At 51.1% G+C, this 21,535-nt stretch overlaps 1 protein-coding gene across 13 annotated transcripts in view; it reads left to right on the forward strand.

Moving 5' to 3' along the window:
* SCMH1 (Scm polycomb group protein homolog 1) overlaps positions 1-21,535 on the forward strand; it is a 70,169-nt gene that overhangs the window by 31,121 nt on the left and 17,513 nt on the right. For 12 of the 13 annotated variants that reach the window (XR_005260812.2, XM_027443686.3, XM_027443696.3 and 9 more), the window contains 4 exons: positions 741-984; positions 19,026-19,258; positions 19,829-19,955; positions 21,005-21,205. Coding sequence is in view for 12 of the 13 variants with exons in the window: in XM_027443686.3 (XP_027299487.1) it covers positions 741-984; positions 19,026-19,258; positions 19,829-19,955; positions 21,005-21,205 (805 nt within the window). In the remaining variant the exon portion in view is untranslated. The remainder of the gene's footprint in view (positions 1-740; positions 985-19,025; positions 19,259-19,828; positions 19,956-21,004; positions 21,206-21,535) is intronic. The other variant, XM_027443699.3, reaches the window with a different exon arrangement.

A 21,535-nucleotide genomic window follows, 5' to 3' on the forward strand; every position in this document is an offset into this window, starting at 1 on the left:
CTTGAGAGATGTGCTTGTTTTCACCTGGGCAGCGGGTGCTTCTCCAATTCTCTATATAAAAGTCAGCACCTCTCCCTGAAGCTTTTTAATGTACCAGAGCTTGCAAGGGATGCAGCTACCTTGTGTTGCTTGTGAAGCAACAGTGCAAGTATGATTTCTCAGTTTGTATTCTCGTCCGCTTAGTGAAGAGAGAGGGACAGAGACCAGTCTGGGAGGCGTATGCCATCATATGGGGTGGTTGGGGTGGTTTTACTGTATCTCTTTGTAAAAGACCAGGCAGAGCAAGCCCCAGATAAGGATGGCTGACGGGCTTCTCATACATCTAGCAAAGCTGAAGGTGGAGAAAGAATGATGGAAAGAGACTGTCACATCTCAGCTTTTCCTGCTCTGGTTGAGGTACAAAGTGAGAGTATCCTGCAGAGGCTCTTTTCTTCAGAGCTTTGTTTTCTGTCATGCATGACAGAGTTGTCACAGGGTGCAGTGTTAATGTAGCGCTGTCTGGATTTGGTCCAGCCGCCTGGTGATGATAGAGCAGTCAGTAATAGACTTTGTTGCCTCATGAATGTAAAGGCACATGGCTGCGTAGCTAGGCCAACTCGTGCACATCTAATCGGGGTTCAGATCTGTCCCACTAGCTCCCTTCTCCATCTGCTTGTGGAGGTGAGTGCTGATGGAGAAGGAAGCCCTGATCTGGGGAGGCACTGGCATTCGCTGAGAATATTTTCAACTTCTCCTTGTAGGAACCACCATCTCCATCCCAAAACTTCTTCAAGACAGGTATGAAGCTGGAGGCAGTGGACAGGAAGAACCCTCACTTCATCTGCCCGGCCACCATTGGGGAGGTGAGAGGTTCTGAGGTCCTCATAACATTTGATGGCTGGAGAGGTGCCTTCGATTACTGGTGCCGATATGATTCCCGGGACATCTTTCCCGTAGGCTGGTGCTCGCTGACTGGAGATAATCTGCAGCCTCCTGGAACAAAAGGTAAGGTCCATGTTGTTGTTTTGCTGTCTTCTTCATCCACTCAGCTCTCCAAGGGCAGCAAAACAGGCAGAAGCTAGCAGCAAGGACATCTGGGTGCCGTCTCAGGCTTTCTTATCACAATTTCATGTGTGGTGAAGGTACAGATGATCATATCTGTTGGCAGTGTAACAGGCAGCCTGGCGTCAAGGTGCTAGGCAGCAGCCATCTCAAAAGACGGGCAGCATGGTGGCTGTTTGGAGGGAAGGCAATGCTGTGTCATGTTCTGTTCCTCTTCAGGAATTTCCTCAGTCTTTCCTGTGTCCCTAGAACACACACAGACCTTTTCCCACAGGAACTGGGATATTTGGAGATATAATAAGGAAATAATGAGAGAATTATCTGTCTTTAAGTAGCCGTACTGTGCCAGTTTGTACTTCTGACAGTGCTATCTTGCTGTGCCGTTTGCTGCAGTCTCTGCTGGAAAAAGCAGGTCTGGGTCAGGCAGTGCCCGCTGTGTTCCGAGAGCTGTGATGGTTGGTTAGGGATGGTACTGGGGAGCTTTCTGACTTGCTGATGCCTGAACACTGGCTGTTGAGAGTTTCAGCCATGTGTCTAGCTTGCAAGTGTGAGAGTTATTTGGGAACACAGGAGCTGGCACTGTCCCCGTGCAGGTCCCTCTAGCATTTGCTGGCTGGCGAGTCCAGCGCATGCCTGGCAGTGAAATTAAAAGCAGGAGAGGAACCTCCCTGCCCGAGCTGAAGGATTACTTAGGAAAGGCGTTTCTCCGATGAGACAGTTCCTTTTGAAAATCCAGGGTTTGTGCTAGTCCATCAGGCTGGTGCTGTCCTGCGGCCCTGTGGTGGCACCAGGCCTGTTGGTGCTGCAGGGCCAGTGTCTGGGCACGTGGCCTGGGCTCGCCTCACAAGGTGGCCTGCAGGCTGTGCTGTGAGCTCCCCCCAGCCAGGAATGGTTTCTGTTAGGCTGGGAGGCACTTATCATGCTAAGGCTGCTTATCTTGGATGCCCGTGTCCAGCCGTGGTGTTCCCAGCCTCTCCCTCGCTCCTGACCTGGGGCTGGGGGCTCCTGCCCGGTGTCCCCGAGGTGCTTCTCAGGCACCACACCAGGGGCAGGGACGTGTTGGTGGCAGGTAGGAGCTTTTGTGCAGCCAGGGGTGGAGAGCTCTGCCTCACCCCTCTCTGTGCCAGGGAAGAGTGCCCAGGACCCCCCAGCCCTGGAGCAGCCCTGTGGTGGCCGGGTGCCCTCTAAGAAACGCTTGTTCCTCCTTGCCGGCCTGTCCCAGTTTTCCCTCGTGTATTTGCTCAACCTGCAGGGACTCCGTGGTTCCTGCTCATGTACAGAAACAGTGAGCAGAAGGCACATCTCCACGCTTCCAGCCAGAACACGTGCTTTCAGGCAGATCTCTGCTGTCTTTGACAGGTATTCCAGTTGCTGCGGCAGCAGCAGGGACTGGCAGAGGTTGTGTGAGCCATGCAAAAGCACCATAGAGTCGGGATCGGCATTGGCTTTGTGGTATTTTACTTTCCTCTCTGTGGCAAGATTTTCCTTTATCCCCATCCTTTCCTGTCCCAAACTTTCCAATTTCCGCTTTGTGGGATTAAACCAAAAGAAGGGACTTCTGGGAACTTTCTTCCTCTTTCCCAATCTCAATTCCTCCCTTGTTCATTTTCCCCTCCGCCCAGCCTTGCAGGAGGGCTGAGCTCAGCTCCCCCGGGGCCTGTGAGTGCTGCTCTTGGCAGGCCTGGAGGAGGCTTCACCGCAGAGGCATCCCCGTTTCCTTTAGCTCCAGGAACCGTTGCGGTAAAGCTTCCTGCTGAACCGAGGGGGGGCCCTTCCCAGCAGGGAGAGCCACGGCCAGGACCCTCGGTATGACTGCGCCTACACCGGCCTCTGCTCCCACAAGGGCCCGGCCGTCTCGGTGGGTGCGAGCGGGGTGAGATGCAGTGCTTGGCAGAGCTGAGGAGCCCTGCAAAGAGTTAACTCCATCGGAGCTCGTGGCTTCCTAGGGCTGAACAATGAGAAATGAGCTCATGTTAAAGGGAAGCAGAACTTCAAAGAGAACAGGCGTGTTTGTTTAATGCTGGCAACTTAATTCAGCTCTAATCTGTCTCTTCTGGTGGTTGCCAGCAGAGGTGGAGGAGAGCAGGCTTTCTCTGAGGCACATCCCTCCTCCTCCAGGCCTCCCACTCCCACCCGTGTTTGCTCAGTGGGGCGGCTTCGAGGGCTCTGGTGCTTCTGGGGCCGGGCCAGCCGCTCCCAGGGAGCTTTCCAGAGGGCATGGGTGTGCGGAGGGAGGGAGCAAAGGGAGCCCAGGCAGCGCGGAGGAACGGCCCTCACCTCGCCAGCCTGGTGGTTGCAGCATTGGCAATAGCAGTGCCGTCAGGACGTGCTGGCAGACCCCTGGGAGCGCTTGGCCATGCCCAGGCAGCCAAGTGCCTGCAGTGCCCAGCTTCAGGCTGCCTCTGTACAGCACAGCCCAGGGACAGGGCTCTGCCAGACACGCTGTGGGTGACCCACAGCCATGAGGTACTGACACAGGGCAGCCGGAGCGGGGTAAGGGTGGAGGTGGGGTCTTTTTGGATGGAGGGGCAAGGCAAAGCACAGCAGAGCTCGTCTCATACACCTTGGGCCCTCCGTGACAGCAGCCGGGGAAATCAGGTCCTCCTGCCCGTCCCAAAGGGACCTCCCCACCACGCCAAGCAGGCACCCCCAGTTGTCTCTTGGGCAGGAATCCCCAGTCTGCCCCATCACCCCTCACACTTGGTGCATGGCACCTTCAGTGGATTTTCATGTTACACACGTGCTCGTTCGCCCTTTCCTGCCCAGCCTGGGCTGTTAGGAACGTAAGGTGTGGGTGGGCTCGCTGTCAGATGCAGTGCTGGTTTGACCTCTGCTCTCAGGGCAGACTGTGTTAATGGCATTTTCTGCACCCACTTTGCACAGGGGATAATGGTGACTTGTAGATTCACCTCACAGGTTTATAAGTCTTTTTTTTTTTTTTTTGTCTGTTTCTGGAAGAACTGTTTGTACATCCATTCATAAAGAATGAAACACTCATTGTAGAGAAATATTAATTTGTCATGGAGCATGTACATAAAGCAGCTGAGTTAAAGTTGCATGGGGCATTTAACCCAAACTTACTGCAAAGGCTTTGGACTTTCCTGTTTCATGGTGGCACCAGAGTTCCAGGGTGAAACAGAGGTAAAATGATTGTTTCTCCAGCTTTAAGGTTAGCAGCACACAAAAGCATGGCCAAAATCCACTACATGCAGATCATTTCAGTAGAAGTCAAGATGCAGAATTTTTCAGCAGAAGACCCTGAATGTTTGTTGGGTAGAGAAGGAATAATTCAAATATGAGTCACATAGAGACTTGACAAATATTGTGGCAGATAAGAGGCAGGAGATAGCATGTTTCTCAAGCCATGAGCTTGGAGGCTTGAGTTACACTGTGACGCACGTGATCAGAGCGCCAGGCTGTGGACTGCTGGAATGTCAGGTGGCATTGTAAACTGGGAAGAAGCAGAGACTGAAGAAGCAAACTATGTACACCACATAATACTTTTGGAAAAACTTTCCATTTTCTGAACTTCATACTCCTCGGGGAGTCTGCGAGTAACAAGCTTTTGCTGCTCTTCAGCAGGGCAAAGAAACAATTCTGCTCTCAGGTCAGTGGCATCAGTAGAGTGCAGATTTGGAAAGCTGATTTGGAGAGTTCCTCTTCATTATAAACAGGACAGAAAATCAATACTCAAGATCAACCTAAAGAATGAGGGTTGTTGCTTAGTTACTTTAAGTCATGTCTGGGGAGAAAGAGAGTGGGAGAGATGCCCACAAACCGCGGTGCAGCTGCTAAGGATCAGGGCAAAGCAGATTGAAGAGGGAAATACCAGGCTGTGATAAAAATCACTGGAAGAAAGAAGAATGAGATAAGAGGCTGCCTAATGACTGTCATTTCCAGGGCACCTGCCCTCAGCAGGGAGGTGGGTATAGGGGAAATCCCCCAACAGCCAAAGCATGGTCTGGCAGAGAGTGTCTGCTGCTTTCATCTATGGGAAAATCGGCTTTTCACAAGTGATCAGACTAGAGGAAAGTTCAGTGCTTTGTAGTCAGTGAAGCACACATGGGAAGAGGTTCCATGAGGAGACGTTCTCCTTTCTGAAGTGGTTTGTGAAATGGAGGGTTGTAAACCCCTGAAGAAAGCAAAACCAAGCAGGGGTCTTGCCAGGTCCTCTGTCAGGAAGCTTCTACCTCTGAGCTATTCACCCAAGCAGGTGATGCTCCTTCCTCTGCCTCGTGTCAAAGGAGGAGGCCGGGTAGCGGGCTGGGAAGAGGGGACTGGACAGGTGGGATCAGGATTTGCTTTCTGTACACGCTGATTGTGAGAGGAGGAATCTATGAGATTTTCTGCAAGATTTGGGTCATTGCATAAGGAAACATGCAGAACTCTTGTATTCATTAGTGCTAGCTTTACATTTCAAGGAAATGCATGTGTTGTTGTGGTTCTCATGCTGCAGTGTTGGGAATTGTAACTGTGATTCACTTCAGACAGCATGAGGCATGCACAGGACCCTCAGGAGCCCTGGTGATAGCTCAGCACTGGGAGCTATACACATTAGCACAAGCAGCACCGCTGCGGGAAGGGGCCAGGGCAGGGACAGTCTTGAGAAAGTTTTGAAAACTTGAAAAGTTTTCTTGAAAAGCATCTAACGTGCCAGGTCCTGAGAAATCCAGGTGTGAGCTGTACCTGGACTGGGACCTTCCCCATGCACCTGTGCACACACACCCCTCCTCTGCGGTAACAGCACCCCTGAAGTCTGCTCATCCTTTTATGCAGTGGCACATCCCTGCTGGAGGGCAGGGAGATGCTGTAACCCTCCCAGCAGGATGCAGGGCACCGCCGCCTGCAGCATCCTGCCCACGGCCGTGAGCATTGCTGTCAAATCCGAAACTCGGAAGGTCTGTGCGCCTCTCCTCCCTGTGGGTAATGTCTCCTTCAGGGACTGCGCTAGGTGCAGGTGGGTCCCTTACACCTCCTTACGCCCTCCTGGATCCCCGTAGGAGAGGCGATGCTGTGCTGGGAGCCCGAGGCAGCAGCAGTGAAAGCGTTAAGGCCGGGCGGGCAGGAGCTGGAGCAGCCTGGGCTGGAATTTGGAGGAGTGGAGCCGCTGCCTTGGCAGGAGCCCAGCTGGCAGCGGGGCCTCGGGCTCGGGGAGCGCCGCTGCGGGGCTCAGCCGGCCGGTGGGGAGCTGCAGAGCGAGCACTGGGCCCTGCCGCAGGCGCTCGCCTGCCCTGCCTGGGTCTCTGCTGCTCGCTGTCGGCACGCGGCTCCCTCCCCATGGGTTTGGCTGGCTTGCGAGCGCTTCCAAGCAAAAGTTAATAGTTTTACCTAGCCGCCACGGGAGTATTTTGAAGCAAAGCTCACGGACGCTCCTGCATTTGCCGCGTGCTGCATCCCACCGTGCTCGCAGCAGTGCGAGGCTGGAGGCACAACACACGGAGCTCGTGACGTCCTTCTCTAGCCACCCTTGCTGCCGTGCGATTTATTTATTAACTGCTTGGTGTCTTCAAAGGAAGATGATCATCAGATGCTAGATTTCCTGCCCACGGGCAAAGGTAATACTTGTTTTATGACTTCTCTTTATTTTTGGTGTTGCTTGGTTTCTCTTCCTCCTTTGGGAAGGGAGCACGCAGGTGGGTGGCAGTGCCTGTCGGGAGCAGCTGGCAGGGTGACGCTCGGGTCAGCTCCTCTGCTTTGCTGCTGGGAGGAGATGCGAGGATGCTGACTGCTGTCACTTTGGGGTCTGGAGCTTATACCTCAGGCTGGTGCGAAGCCAGGCTCAGGAAGCTGGTGCAGAGAACGGCAGGGCAAGGAGCCTCCAGTCGGTGGGGTGGCTGGGGCCTCGCTCTGGTGCAGCTACGTGCCGGCATCCAGAGGGGTTGCGCACAGAAGCTCAGCATTCGGCCCTGCAGCCGCAAGCCATGTGGACACACAGCCGGGTACCTGCAGATGCTGCCTTCGAGACCACTGTTGGGAACTGCCAAGCACCACCCTTGACCTGTTTGGAGCACAAAATCATGGGGTTTATCCATAAACCTGGCTGGGCTGGGCCATGTGTGCTGGAATCCGTGCTGGGGTGGAGGTCTGGGCGCTCATTGGGAGGGTGAGCTGCGCTCTCCTCCTGCTGCACGAAGCTGCAGGTCTGTGGCTCAGGGGGAGCCACAGCATCGGACGCCTGGTGTTACCCTGTGATGTGCTGGGACTTGCAAGAGCTGACCTGAGTTTCCACTGCCCCCTAGTCTGTCCTTAATATCAGTGTCACAGCGTGAACTTTCCTCGTGTATTTTATTCTAAAATTCTTCGTAACCCACAGAGTTTGGATGCTGTTTAGGATGTTTCCTTCCCCTTTCCTTCCTGCCTTTTGGCCTAAACCAGACCTCTAAAATCTCCAGGAGTCTCTGCATCACCACAGGATGGTTCTGCGGGAGCATCACTGCTGGAAACCTTCCTCTCCTGGGACAAATGAAGCTGGGCTTGTTGCTCCCCTCCTGCGGGGACTTTGTAACGCTACTTGTGCGGGTGGGATGCGGTGTTGGGCTGTGCATGGTGCTTGTGAAGGCTGGAGGTCTGCACGTTCTGGGGAGGGAGCCAAACAAATTTGAGGGCTTTTACATCTGCTGGTCTAAATGCAGGGTCTGGCTCAGGAGCTGCTGATGTCTTTGCCTAACCATCGTCACTGACAGGTTTGGAAGCAGAGTTAAACAGAGCTCAAGTGTGCTCAGTTCAGTAGGTTTTACGCCTTCAGGAGGGCAGCAAGGAGAGCCCCATTTCCCATTGAGCTCCCTGCAGTGCTTCAGCTTCTGCAGAGCCTGGTCTGACCTGGGACACACCGGGCTCGTGTCCTCTCACTCGCCTTTGGTACTGTAGGATGAAAGAGACCTCCTGTAGCCTCTGTTTGGTGCAAATTCTCTGCCCAAACCCTCTGGATTGTGTCACCCGGGCCCAGAAGACTTTAGGGCCTGAGGAAGCAATGCTGCATTGTCCTGAAGCTGGTCAGCGGTGCTGGTACTGGAACTGCAAGGTGCTGGTGTGTACTGTGAGATCAGGGCAGTGGGATCTTCAAACAGGAGTAGTGAAGCGATCTTGGTCTGCTCCTGGTGCTTTTTTACAGGGTCCTGAAAAACTGGTGATGGCACAGAGCAGGGAATCGGAAGAGGACAGAGGCCTTTTACTGCTCAGGTATCTGTTCAAGTTCAGATTTAAGCCTGTTAAAAATTAAGTCGCACAGCCTGAATGCACAGTCATGGCCGAACATGTCAGGATGGCTCCTGGAGTCCGTCATTCTGGATTTGCTTCAACCCCAGGGCTTCCAGCACACGTGCTCTGTGATGATTCAGGACGGGAAGAAAGCAAAGCACGGCTGGTGTGAGTGGGGACGCTCATCTCCAAGCACACTCCTGCTCCTCCACGGGTGGGCCAGGCGCACCCTGAGCTGCCTCACTGTCCCCCGGCAGGGACAGGAGTCCAGCGTTCCTGGAGCAGCAGCCACAGAAGAGTTTGAGTTTGAGTTAAGCTCTGTACTGGGACATGGAAGATGCTGAGCTTGGATGCCCTTCGAGGCTTCACATTGAGGATTTAGTGCTCCGAGTCTATTTTCTGCCTGTCACCAGCCCGCAGGTGCCAGCTGTTGATGACCGCAGCTTGGTCCCCAATAGAGGTGCTGTTTCTGATACGGACAAGTGCTGGAGGAAGCAGCGTGATCTGACCAGATTTTTCTCCCAAAGGCTTATTGAGGCTGCACGCAGTTGGTGGGACAGTTGTGAACGGAGCAGCCCACGTACATGCAGGAGAAATGGGCCTGGTCCAAGGATACCTGAATCTTGGTAGGATTTTTCGCAGTGACACAATGGGAGCAGGAACATTACGTTACCTCATGACCTACTGAGTAGTTTCTTCTCTTTGTTTCCTCCCTGTTATTCGGAGAAGTTGGAAATGTTGAGCGCAGATCAGGCTTTGGTAAACAGGGCTACATTGCCACAGCGTGCATTTTTATTGAATCCGGGAGCTTCATACTGAATATACAGCCCAACTTGTTAAAAAGATTAGACCTTTTGCAGCCTGTCAGTTCTCCTCTTGATCTTGGTATTTTTATGACTTCTGAGCAGCTTTAATAAAGAACAAAAGGTGGAATAAACTGCACCCAGTAGCAGTCTCCTTGTTCTTTGTGCTCTGAGATGTTGAAGGTGTTCTGCTAATATTTAACCAGGAAGCCAAAGCTAAAAAAAGAGCCTCAGAGAAGATCAGAACAAGCAGAAACCCCAGGAACGGTTCTCAATAGCCTGAATACTCTAAGAGACTCTAAAAGAACAGAGGCGTTTTGATTCTCAACATGGGGTTTTGGAAACGAGATGATAATCAACTCCCAGAGGCAATAGACACAATCAGTTAGTAGACTGACTGTGGTGGCTTCTCATGCCACCTATTTTAACTCAAGGAATGTCCTTGAGCTCATTGGATATTATTAGCAGCATAGCCATGCTGCTGCAAGCTTCCTGCAGGCTGTAAATCTGGGACTGCTGACCTCTGTCCTGCTCAGGCTGGCGTGGCTGTGCTTGCACGTGCTGAAGCCTTACTTGTCTGCAGGTTGGTCGCATCCTAAGACCGTGGCTCTGTGACTTCCTTGAGGACTGCTGCGTGGACCAGACATGGGGCAGTCATCCCTGATGCTTTTGGCAGCCTGCTCTGGGTACGTACTGAGAAGGCTGCTGGCCGTCCTCAGGGCATTGAGCCCGGTGGCACTGCACTGAGATGGTTCTCCCGGGGTGTGGAAGTGAGGTTGTTTGGTGTGGGCGTCTGTGTCAGGACTGAAAGTGCCGACTCCTCTCATGCACCATCCACTGAGCAACTCCAGTGGCTCCAGCTGAGCTCTTGCAGTTGCTGCTGGAGTACTCACCGTGGGCCCGTGGGTGCTGTCAGGAAAGAAACAATCTCCACTGGCTGAACTGGCTTCAGGGTAATCAAACTAAGCTTGAGTATTGAAGTTCAGATTTTGACTTGGTTTTGGTCTCGTTTTGACAATAAATAAATGGCAGTGATGTTTCTCCTGGAGCATCCTGGTTGATCCTGAGTGTTGTCCCTTACCTGCTAGTGCCTCCCTTCGATCAGGAGTCTGAGGGTCAACTCTGCTGATGTTTTCTCATGCTGGAACTGGCTTGGTTCCCATCCCCCTTTTATAGTTCAGACTCTTTCTGTTTTAATTCCATTGTTGCTGATTAAAGGAACTCGGCGTTACAAGAGGTTTCTTTTTGCCGTGGGCTGGAGAAGGTAAGGCTATTAAAGGGGTTATAACAAAGAAGAGTCCATGCTGTGTTGCAGCCACTTTATTTGTGGTAAGAGGTACCAGGATGGAGCTTGGGGGAAAACTGCTGACTTCAGTTATGAAGAGGGTGGATGTAGACAAATGTGGCATTTGCTTGTCCTTTGCATTTGAACCATATTCCCTGTGGGGTCCTTGTTCTCTGACCTGGTGGTTGGTGGTTGGGCTTGAAGGAGGACCTGTGCTCCAGACTGGCTGAGTTTGGTGGCCCCTGTGCTCTGGGCTGTGCCAGCCAAGCAGCAGCTTCTGATCGGCCTTGCAGAATGGGGCCCAGAATTAAGCGGTGTGAGCACTGGGGAAATAAAACCCCATGCCAGCACAAAGAGTGCAAGCCAAGGCCAACAGCTTTGTGAGCTCTATGCAGGGGCTGCACATCTTGCTGGACACTGGCTTGTACAAACAAGTATTTTTCCAAGGTTGACGAGGATACTCTCTATAGTGTAAATTACAGTGCTGTCTCAGAGAGGGCTGTAATTTTGTTGAGGACTTCCTGTGCAATCCAGATCTACAAGATAAATCCCTTGAACCAATGGGAAGTCTAGCCCTGCTGTCCAAACCTACCATTTTTCTCTGCAGTGTAAATCCCTGGGCCGGTTCTGTTCCCAGCACGGTCTTTCTGCTCCTTCACTGTGCCTTCAGGGAGCAGGAAGAGGGGCTGTCAGGGAGAAGAGGGGCTGAAGGATCATTGCGCTGCTCCTACAAGCTGCAGCCGTGTAACTGGCAGCGAGAGACGTCTGTTATCGATTGTGCAGATGCTCCACAGCTAACGTGCCGAGAGCTTAGGAGCTTACGAGATGCTCTTTGGGGAGAAACTTGTGTGGCTTTGTCAGTGGTGGCAGGCATGATGCCTTTTTTTCCTTACCCGAATGCTAGCCTTTGCGGTTTATTTTTAAAAAATAGTAATGCATGACTCAGTTTACCCATTTGTTTTATAATGCTACCCAGCTGGATGCAAAACAGCTCATTTCTTTCTTGTACTGGGGAGAAATGGAGACCTGGCTTTTGGAACTAATCCGTGTGCTCAGCACTAAACTGAAAATGACTTTTGCTGAGGACAACAATTTGGACATCCTCACCCTTCACAGCGCTGTCACTGTCTTTGTGTCTGATCATGAGCCAGTCGCTTATCTCTGTTTATTTTGCCATCAGCAGAACGGGGACCGTGCTGACCCCCAGGGCATCTTGATGAATAAGTCTATTATGCTGCACATCCGTAACACTTGTTGTGCCAGCTCTCAAAGCACCACACCCCCATGTTCAGGAATATCTGCACATGTATGTTTATGTTGTTTAAAAGCACCAGGAACTGCTACATGACTAGCTGCTACCAGGGGATCCAGGAAAATGGGGAAGTGGGAGAGCATCGCTGACCGATGTCCCTGCCTCAACCTGCTTCTGGGTTCTTGGTGCATGAAGCAGCGGCTGTGAAGCCCACGTCCCTGCCTGCGGGGTACACACTGCTTCCTCCTGGTTGCTTTGTCTGTCCCGCCCTTGCAGGTGAGCTCCGTGGTCCTCAAGCTTTGTCCTTTGCTCAGCCTCGTGAGTCTGCCTGCCAGGTAGAGCTGACATCTCAGCCAGCTTCTTCCAGCCAGCAAGAGGGGACCTTGCCTTGCAGAGCAGGCAGGCAGCGCTCCCACCAGACTGCCCTTATGGGCTCCAGGAGGGGATCTGTGCTGTACCCAGAGGTGTAACTGTAAGTCACCACTCAGTGCCGTGGTGTTTGAAAGGCCCTGGATAGACTAAAAATGTGTAATCATGTAGTTGCGTAGCAGAGAAGGAATTGGGATGTGTATTAAAAATCACTGTCTCTGAAAAGTTACTAGGAACCGATTACAAACATTAAAAGATGTCTTCGTATGCTTAGCGGGGAAGTCCCAAAGATGGGACTCTTCAAAACGCTCCGTCTGATGGGGGTTTGCTTACCCGGATCAGCGGGGGCAGGCTCGGGGTGCCCTGGCAGGGACAAGGCAGAGCTGAGCCCTGGCTGAGGACATCCCCAGAGCAGCTGAAATATTGGAAAAGAGAATCCAGGGATCATCGGCAGGTTTGGTGGCTTTTTGCCTTTTTTTTCTTTTTTTTAAGCATAATAAGGATTTCTATTCAGTTGGTTTCTACCATGACATCCAGCAGTCCTGATCTGCCGTCTGCCACTCAAAGCTGAGTCTTTGTCCTGTCTCTTTTTAGCTGCTGCTGTGCCCAAAGCTGATGTTCTTGTGTGATGGGTCCTGCAGCCCAAGTTCTCTCTCCTGAGTGAGCACCACGCACCTCAGAGCCCATCATTTTGTACCTGAAAGGAGTGGTTTTCCCCTCGCTCACTGCTTTGTACCTGTTGTCACCAAGGTCACCTGCCGCTCTGTTGCCCTGGCTCTCAGTGTCCTGGGCTGTCTGGAGCTTGCTCATGAGCTGCAGTGTCTGCCCTGGAAAGCATGAACTGTTAGAAAACTTCCTCGCCTCCCTTACCTGGTGAGAATAACCATTTGCCCCTACCTCTTCTAAGCAGTGATTTAGCCCTACAGAAACCTTCCCTCTTATCCCATGGCTCTTTCTCTCTTATAAATCCTTTGGTGAATAATGTGGCTTTGTGGAAAGGGAGGCAGGCTGTGTCACATCCATCCATGTGCTTGCTCTCCCTTTCATACCTTCCCAGGTTTGTGAGTCTAGGTTTCTGGCACAGACGCTGTACTGACTGCCCAGGTTGGTTGGACTCATCTTGAGGGCTGTGTTTTCAGATAAAACCTCCTTTTTCTTTTGGGGAAATGTTTTAGCCCAATAAACTTCATGCTTCATTAAAACTGCCTCCTTGGGTTTGGCAAGTGTTAGGGTGAAAGGAGCCAACTGTGGTGCACAGAGGGGAAACCTCGGTGGTGCAGAGCTGGGTTGTGAGCTCTGGGTTTGGATTTGCATAAGCAGACCCTGCGGGTCCAGAACAGGGTTTTTCTGCTCTTCAGTTCCAGAAGAGCCAACTGCAGTCTTGAGTTGTTCTTCTTCATACATCCATGCATGGTTTTACTTAGAGGTAGGGCACTTGGGATGTTCTGCAGTACTAATACTGGTCTGGCACTCGAGGAGTGCCTATCCCTCCAGCTGTCTGAGATGCATCACAAGGCGCAGAGACTGCTGCTGAGGGGTTTGTAAATCCCTCACCACAGTGCCTTGGGAAGGTGCTGCGAGTAATTACCAGAGTGGTTGGAGACGCACAGGAATGCTGCTTTGAGAGCTGTAAATGCAAGACTTGTGCAAAAAGCAAATAGTTAATACCAGCATCACTGTGACTTGTGTGACTTTTTTGTAGATGTCTTTACAAAAATAAAGCAACCATAAAAATGCCACAGCTTGTACCAGTGTGGTGGCATCCACAGTGCACAGTGCTCATCGAAGCACATGCAGACGGTTAAAATAAGAAAACTGCAACTCTGGCAGAACTTGTAGATTTCGAAGCCTTTAAGAAATGGGACACTGTCGTGGTGAGTGTTCATAGCCCGTCTTGGGTACAGCAAATGTATATAAGGCATTGCTTTGGTTTTTAGTAACCACTCTTCTTCATGTGCTTGCCCTGCCCAAAAATACATGTGAGAGTGACGAATGTCCTGATCGTCAGGACTAATAGCACAGAGACAGATCTAGGGTGAATGGTTTTCCGTTTTTGTGCATGCTGCTGTGTCACCACTGGCAAGTCAGATCCGGGAGGGGGACATTGAATAAAGCACCTCATAGCTCCCAGCAAGCCTCAGTAGCCAAAAACTGAAACTAGACAAATTTTGTGGTTTAGGGGATATATATATATATATAAAAAAAAAAAAAGCATCTTTGAGAATTAAGATAACTGATCATGAGAACATCTAGAACATGCTGAATCATGCAGCGCTTGGATCCTCTTGTTGTACTGCTGTATTAGGTACATCCTCTGGTCTCTCAGCCTTAGGTCAAAGAGCCATTTCAAGCTGGAGTCCCTGCAGGAAATATTAGATCATGCGAATAATTGGATTCTGACTTCTAAATTCCAGGATCTGGAGGACAGTGCACGTTTGCTGTGCTCCAGGACACCTGCGTCTCCCAGCTGTGCTCTGCCCCTTGCCCCTCTGCTCTGGCTGCCCAGCTGCTGAGAGCTGGGGACGTGTCAAACCTGGAGCCCTCCTGGAGCCCGGGTTTAGCTCCTGCACGCGCTTGTGGTGGACAATAATAACAGCCTCTGCTTCAAGAAGAATCACAGAGGTTTGAAGTTTGCACATCTTGCTCTCAGACGGGCACTGAGTGCTGGTCCTTGTCAGGAAGTCTGGGTTTGGACGGCTGCATCCAGAGGATTCAGCCAGTTCTCAGCAGGGTGTTGGCAATTGCGCTTACCTTAAATGTGTCTCTGTAACCCGTATCTTTGCTTCGTGCTTCTGACCACACAGTGCTGAAGCTGGAGCACAAAAAAAAAAACCAGCAGTTGGGTGTGCCCTGCAGGGTGTTCCTCATAGATGCTTTACACTGGATACAAACGTCATTTTCAGTCTTCTCGTAAACCGCCTGCTTTACACCCCAGTGGTCACTACTGCCATACCCAGAGGGAGGGTTCATGACCCACAGCTGCATCCGAGTTCAGGAGCCCTTAGCACATAAAATGGAGATGGTGGTCCGACGGCTGTTAGTAAAATGCAAACTGGTAATTAGCTGGTGTAATGGACAGAAAGGTAGGGAACTCTTCTCCATCCTAAACCCTTCTGTTCCACATTTTATTACATGTGTTGGCTTTGTTATTCTTACCACAAGGACATAAATTTGTCGTCTTCAAGCTCAGACAAGCCTGAGAAGCTGATGAGTGACAAATGCTGCTTTCTAGTATGATTAGCAAAACCTCAAAGTGTGGGCAGCAACTTATGTTTTATAGAGTGTCCAGTAAATAACAGTTTGAGTAACTGTGGTGTGTAGCTGCAGGTACTGCTGCAGCCATGTGCTGACTGGCAGGGGATATTTTGGCATTAGGAAATAGTCTTGAATTCTCTGTCAAGTCTCTTTGTTTCTGCAGGAAGCTTGGGACTTCTTTTTAAACTAATCCTTTGATGGTTAATAAACCAGTTAGTGATGTCAGTCTTTTCTTTGCCTCCGAGTTCAGCAGTCTTTGATCCTGCATCTGCAGGGCGATGATCCTCATTGCAGGCAAATTGCTCCCATACCAGCCCCAAAGGAGTGGTTCCATCTCTCTAGGTCCTGGTGCCTGTACAACCCAAAGCAAGACAGCTCAGTGAGCTGAAGCAGCAGAAAAATTGCTCTCTTTAGTTCTCCGTTCCAGTAACGGGCTGAAATGATTAACCATGAGTTCAGAGAATGATGCAGGTTGGAAGGGACCATTGGAGGCCTGGGTCCATGCCTAAAGCAAGGCCAGCTTTGGAGCTGTGCTCGGTTACTCAGAGCCCATATGAGCACCAAAGCCCTGAGGCAGAGGTTGCATTTCTCAGTGACAGCAAACTTGATTTTTGAAGAGGGCCTCAAGTAGCTTTAAGAAAATTTTGCTCTCCTGATGGCGCACCACAGGGCGAAGGTGAGCATGAGGGACAAGGGACAGGAGATGGGGATGGCCCTGGCAGCTGTGCTCACGTTTGGGCTGGCACCACCACCGGCTGAATGAGACCCAAAAACTGCAGCTTCTGGCAGGTAAGGGTATGTGGGCAGTGGTTTGCAGCTGCAGGACAAGCAGCTCCCGCCTGCATCCTCACCCCATCCTTGTACCATCGGGGGCTTAAATCCTGGAGGAAAGTTTGCAGGCACATACCAAAAAACCTTAGGCTCCCTTAGGAGACAGCAGGTCACCGCAAGGGCTCAAGCAGCACGAGCAGCCGGAGCCCTGTGGTTTTTGGTACAGCACAGATCTCCCCGAGTGGCTGCTGTCTCCTTCTTCAAAAGCTGATGGTGTGTGGCTCAGTACGTCTGGCAGGGACAAGAGACATGAATTAGCACAGGCTGGTGTTTTTTTATGAAATGAATTAGCACAGGGCGGTGGCAAGGATGGGCTGTCATGGCAGCAGCCTCAGTGCAATCTCCTCTGCTGTGGCTGAAAGAAATTGCCGTGTGCTCTGCACGTACCGTGTAAGGGGCTTTTATTTCCCTAAAAAGAAAGCAGTGAGTGGTAAAGCTTGACATTAAATTAATGTTACTTTTAATATCTTTGTGACTGAAGTGGACAATGGAACTTTCTAGCATTTATTCTACCCCCAAAAAATGACTTTTTATTACAAAATTCTGTAGTGAAATCATGCAAACGGGGAGTCCGCCTGACGTCAGTTGCATTTTCCCTGGCACTGGGATTTCTCTGAGATGCAGTTCAAGCTGGGGAGGGTGCAGTTCAGCAGCTGTTCATGGCATCCTAACTTTCCAAATTTACTATTTCTGTTTTTGTGGTGTGTTTTTTGTTTTTGTTTTTCTTCATTTTTTTTACTGGTAACTCAGGTTGCTTCACAGCTCGTCTGTAGAATCCACAATTTCTCTTGAAACTTAGCGAAACCTCGCTATGGCACAGCTTTGTTCGGACACTTAGTGTTGCTGCAGAGTGCAAACAAAATGCCTCCCACTTTGTTTTACACATGGCTTTGATGTTTGGAAGTTTCTTTAAAGTACTGAGTTCTTTACCCATGTTTATCCGTGCTCTATCAACTGACAGGGTTCTAGTCAATCCCTTTACACAAACACTCGTTGGCTGAAGTCAGCTGTGCAGATGTAAGGCTGGAGGCGCAGCGATTTGGCCGAGGATACCTGGCCCTGCTGCTCCTCTCTGCTCACGCAGCTCGGTGGGTGACACAGTAACAAGCATTTGTGTATTGCATTCCTTTTCTTGCCAGAGAAGTAGCACTGTTGTTGATGTTATTATCTTAGACACAGAGCAGCAAAATCCCTCGACTCTGTTTCTGCCACCACTCTCTGTATCCACCTGGCACAAGATGATGTTAGTTCGGAAATGAGGTAAATCTTAGGTAAATCACTCAATGACTGCGAGCTTATCAGCAGAATCCAACACGCAGCCCTAGTGCATGTAGTGCACAAAGGCAAGGAGATAAAGATTAAAAATAAAAGAAAAGAAAATAAGTTGAGGGCATTGTAACTCTTGCCCTGCTCACCTGAAGAACAGAGTGGGGCTAGTTCTTGGAGGCTGGTGTCCTGGTGGCAGCATGGACCAGAGGCACGCCTGGCACGTGGGAGGTCTCCTGGTCCTGCCCAGCGAGGCAGCAAAACGCCCTGTTTTTGAGCTGAATGTACAGTTTGTGGGTGTCCGGGAGCTGGCAGCCAGGCACAGGTCTGCTCTCAGGGGAGGCCCCCAGCGTGGAAGCTGGTGAATGAAGCACAGTCAGACCGGAGGAGCAGAGCAGGATCCTCCACTTCCAGGGGCTCATTTGTGTAAGGCCGAAGCCAGCAGCCGCTGATGGAGCCGTACGCAGACCCTCCCCAACAGCCACGCCGCAGCGAAGCAGTTAGCTCCCTGCCCTGGGGCTGCCGGGGCTCCTGTTCCTGCCTTGCTGCTGCCACCCTGCAGCCCAGGGATCCTCTCCAGACCCCTAAAACCTGGGACGCAGCTGTTAGCTGCTCCCGAGGTGTCGGCAGGAAGGGCTTTCTTTGTCCTTGCTTAGGGTGATTGCTTGGAAAGCTCTCATTCGAGAACCTTACATTCTCCTTATGCACCCACAGTTGTCACTGCTGGTGCCGCTTGCCATCCTGGTATCGCTCTTCTATGAATCTCTGCTTTCCTTGCCAAGGTTTTCTTCTTAACTATAACGCACCCCACGTCAAAAGGTGGAAGTTGTTGGGTTTTTTTTGAAGTCACAGCCCCCATATTGAACACACAGTGAGGTTTCCAGATCTGAGAAATGAGACATCATAAATGTCGCCGTGCAGTTTTCAAAATATAGGAGGGCTGTGTTGTTTCCTTGTAGCAGAAGTTTAAAGAGGCATTGGTCTGCTCAGCTGGGCCAGCTCATCTCCAGCCTTTAGTGGGGCTTGGGAAAGATGAATGACCAAATGCAGGGGATTTGGGGGAAATACACCAGAAAAACCTGGTTTTGTCGTGGAAAGCTTGAGAAGCTAAGAAGGATCGGACCATGTGCTGTCTGCAGCCAGATACTGTCTCATCTCTCACCTCTGGCAGTACCTGAGAGGAGCTGAAGTAACTGAGATAGGAGCTATTGCTTTGGGCTGGGAGCAGTCGTCCTTGCAGGAATCAAGGACATAGTGGTGCCTTCCCCTGCAGTTCACTGGTAATTTAGGGACAGAGCAAATCTGACCTCAGCCTCTCAAGAAAGGGGATTTCCAGCACAGCCCTGGCTCTGTACTGTCAGGCAGGTCTTGACTGATCCTTCCCCTAGGAATGCTTTCGGAGCATCTTACCTGATCTCTGGCAGGTCTCCACTTGCAGATGGAAGAGCTGTAAGTGCCAGTTGTTTTCAGGAAGAAGGTATGGCTGGAAGTGCGATCCTTCCAGAGCTCAGCCTGCCCAGGCTAAGCCACAGCGCCCCACAGCTCAGGTGCTGAACCCCGGATCGGTGCGTTTGGTTTTTACTCTGGCATGGAGAGCAGTAGCCTCCACTCAGGGGACTGTGACTACTCCAGGTTTTTCCATATGACACTGTTTAAAGATGGAGGCTGCTCTTGTTTTCATTCTCGCCTGATTTAATTATATTTGCTTTTTCTCTTTTTATTTCAGTTGTGATTCCAAAGAGCCCTTTACCTGCCTCCGAAGTAAACTCGGAGAAACCTAGCATGCACAGTAGCACAAAGACTGTTTTGGGGCATCAACAAGGGCAAAGGCGTCGCAAAACAGGGAAGAAGCGTGGTCGAACGACCAAAGCGCTAATCCATCACCCCATGCCTACACCCTCCAAGTCAGTGGAGCCTTTGAAATTCCCCAGAAAGAGAGGCCCAAAGCCTGGCAGTAAGGTAAAAGCTGATGCTGATGCAGGCGGGTGAAAAGCAGGTGCTGCAAGTTCTGCCATGGGATGGTGCATGCGTGTATTTGTGCACGTTTGTCTCAGCCTCTGGCTGTGTGACTGCAGCAAGTAGGAGACCAGAGGGGTGTGTGGGGCTGGGAATATCCCTCCGAGTCCAGCCTCAGAGTTGTAGAGAATGTCTGTGTCCTAAAGATCATTTCCATCAAGAAACCATGTCTTTGGAGCTGCATTAGCTGTGAAGTAGCACGGCAAATGCTATGATCATGACAGGTTGGCCAAATGGTGGAATAAGCTCTTCTGTCCATCATGTGTAGCTAGTCAAGCAGAGTCAAGTCAAGCAGAGGTGGCGGATCTCAGGCTTGTTATTTTTTGGAGGATCGTGGTTTCTAGAATGTACACATTGATTAAGTAGGTTCTTGAAACTCCCCGTCATCGCCATCAGAAGTATGTCATGTTCCACAGTGCCTTGTTTGTTGGATGCAGAGAAGAGAGTGTAGTGATCATGGGTGGTATAGGAGAGCAGGGATAAAAGGAGAAATATCCTCATCTTTTTCTGCAGAGGAAACCTAGGACATTGCTGAACCCAGCACCCACCTCTCCAACAACCAGTACCCCAGAACCAGACACAAGCACTGTGCCCCAGGACGCTGCTACAATCCCCAGCTCTGCCATGCAGGCTCCCACAGGTAAGGGTCTCGAACTGCATCCTCAAAAAGATTGCACAGTTAGGAGCTGCAGCAGTCAGGAGGTGGCACGCCGCAGCACTCCCATTTCTTCACAAACACACAAACCAGCAAACCTTAAGATTCCACAAACAAAGGCTGGCCTAACTCAGAGTGTGTCAGGAGGAAAAGAGGCACGTGAGCTCAGACCAGCTGTTCATTTATCCATACTGGAAATATGAAGCCATAGGAGGATTGCAAGTCCATCTAACAAATGCAGAGATCCCTTTCCCTGAGTTGTCACCTGCATGTTAGTGACTCCAAAGCCCTCAAAGTGCACTTCGTGTGGCCCATACAGCCTAGAGGCAGTACTGTGAGCAGCTGCACTCAGGAGTTCATAGTATGGGCTCTCCAAAACTATTCCAGGCACAGCTGCTGAAGAGAGCAAGGTGCAGAACAGCTCCTGCTGAGCAGCCGTGGCCATGGGCTGTTCAGCTTCAGCCAGAGAAGCAGGGACAAGAGGGAGCAGGGGAGGAATAGAAGCAGCCAGTGCAAAGCATGTGCTCTGCTACGACTGAGATACAGCCAAAGGTGAACCTGGGCAGGAAAGTCTCATGCAAAGATGGGTTTTATATGTTCAGACACTGGATATGGGTAGAGCCCTCTGTTTCCCCAGAACGCAATTTTCAGAGGAACCCAAAGAACCCAGTTTCCCCCCAGAGTTGGGGCTGCATTCCTTCATTTCCTTTGAACATCTCAGCCACTTTACCTTTCTGGCCCAGGAACCACACTGCAGCCTGCCTTTGGGAGCCTGAGCACTGGGGAAAGCATAGGAGTAATAGCAGCAGTGTGAAAGGTGAGCATGATGAGGCAGGAAGGCGTTAGAGGTGATTCCCCCTAAAAGTGTCTCTGTCGTTAGGTTGCAGGCAGGCAGGTGATGGATTCGCTCACACTTTGTGAGTGATTTTACAGTCTTAAAACCTGGGCATCTCTATCCCTCAGGCTGGATTTTAGGCATCTGTTTCTTGATTTCTTGAGTGGGTTAATGGCAAACACGTTTCTCATCTTGGCAGTTTGCATTTACTTGAACAAGAACGGCAGCACTGGGCCCCACCTAGACAAGAAGAAAGTTCAGCAGCTGCCGGATCATTTTGGACCAGCTCGAGCTTCTGTTGTCCTTCAGCAAGCAGTGCAGGCCTGCATTGATTGCGCTTATCATCAGAAAACTGTCTTCTCCTTCTTAAAACAAGGCCACGGGGGAGAGGTCATCTCAGGTGAGAACTGGCCTGCAGCACTTTGCCTTCAGAGATGTCATTGCAAGAATTCAGTCGCTGGAAGATGTCTCTCCTGAAGCTTGGTACAGTCATGGGCCAGGGGCAGACAGAAGATTTCTGTCTTCTCTTTCTTGCCAGAAATCTGTGTCAGTGAAGCAACAGCTAGTGGCTGCTGCAGAGCAGAGCAGTAGCTTGTCCTCCAGGCCCAGCTGCTGCTGCGAGCCTGGGGAGCGCTGTGCGGCACCTCCGGCACTGCCTGGACCCCAGCAGGGGACGGAACGGAGGGCCTTGCACAACTCCTAGTGGAAGGAAAAGCAGTACCGCGAAGCT

This window comes from Anas platyrhynchos, chromosome 24, assembly GCF_047663525.1.
Source record: "Anas platyrhynchos isolate ZD024472 breed Pekin duck chromosome 24, IASCAAS_PekinDuck_T2T, whole genome shotgun sequence".
Classification (NCBI taxonomy): Eukaryota; Metazoa; Chordata; class Aves; order Anseriformes; family Anatidae; genus Anas; species Anas platyrhynchos.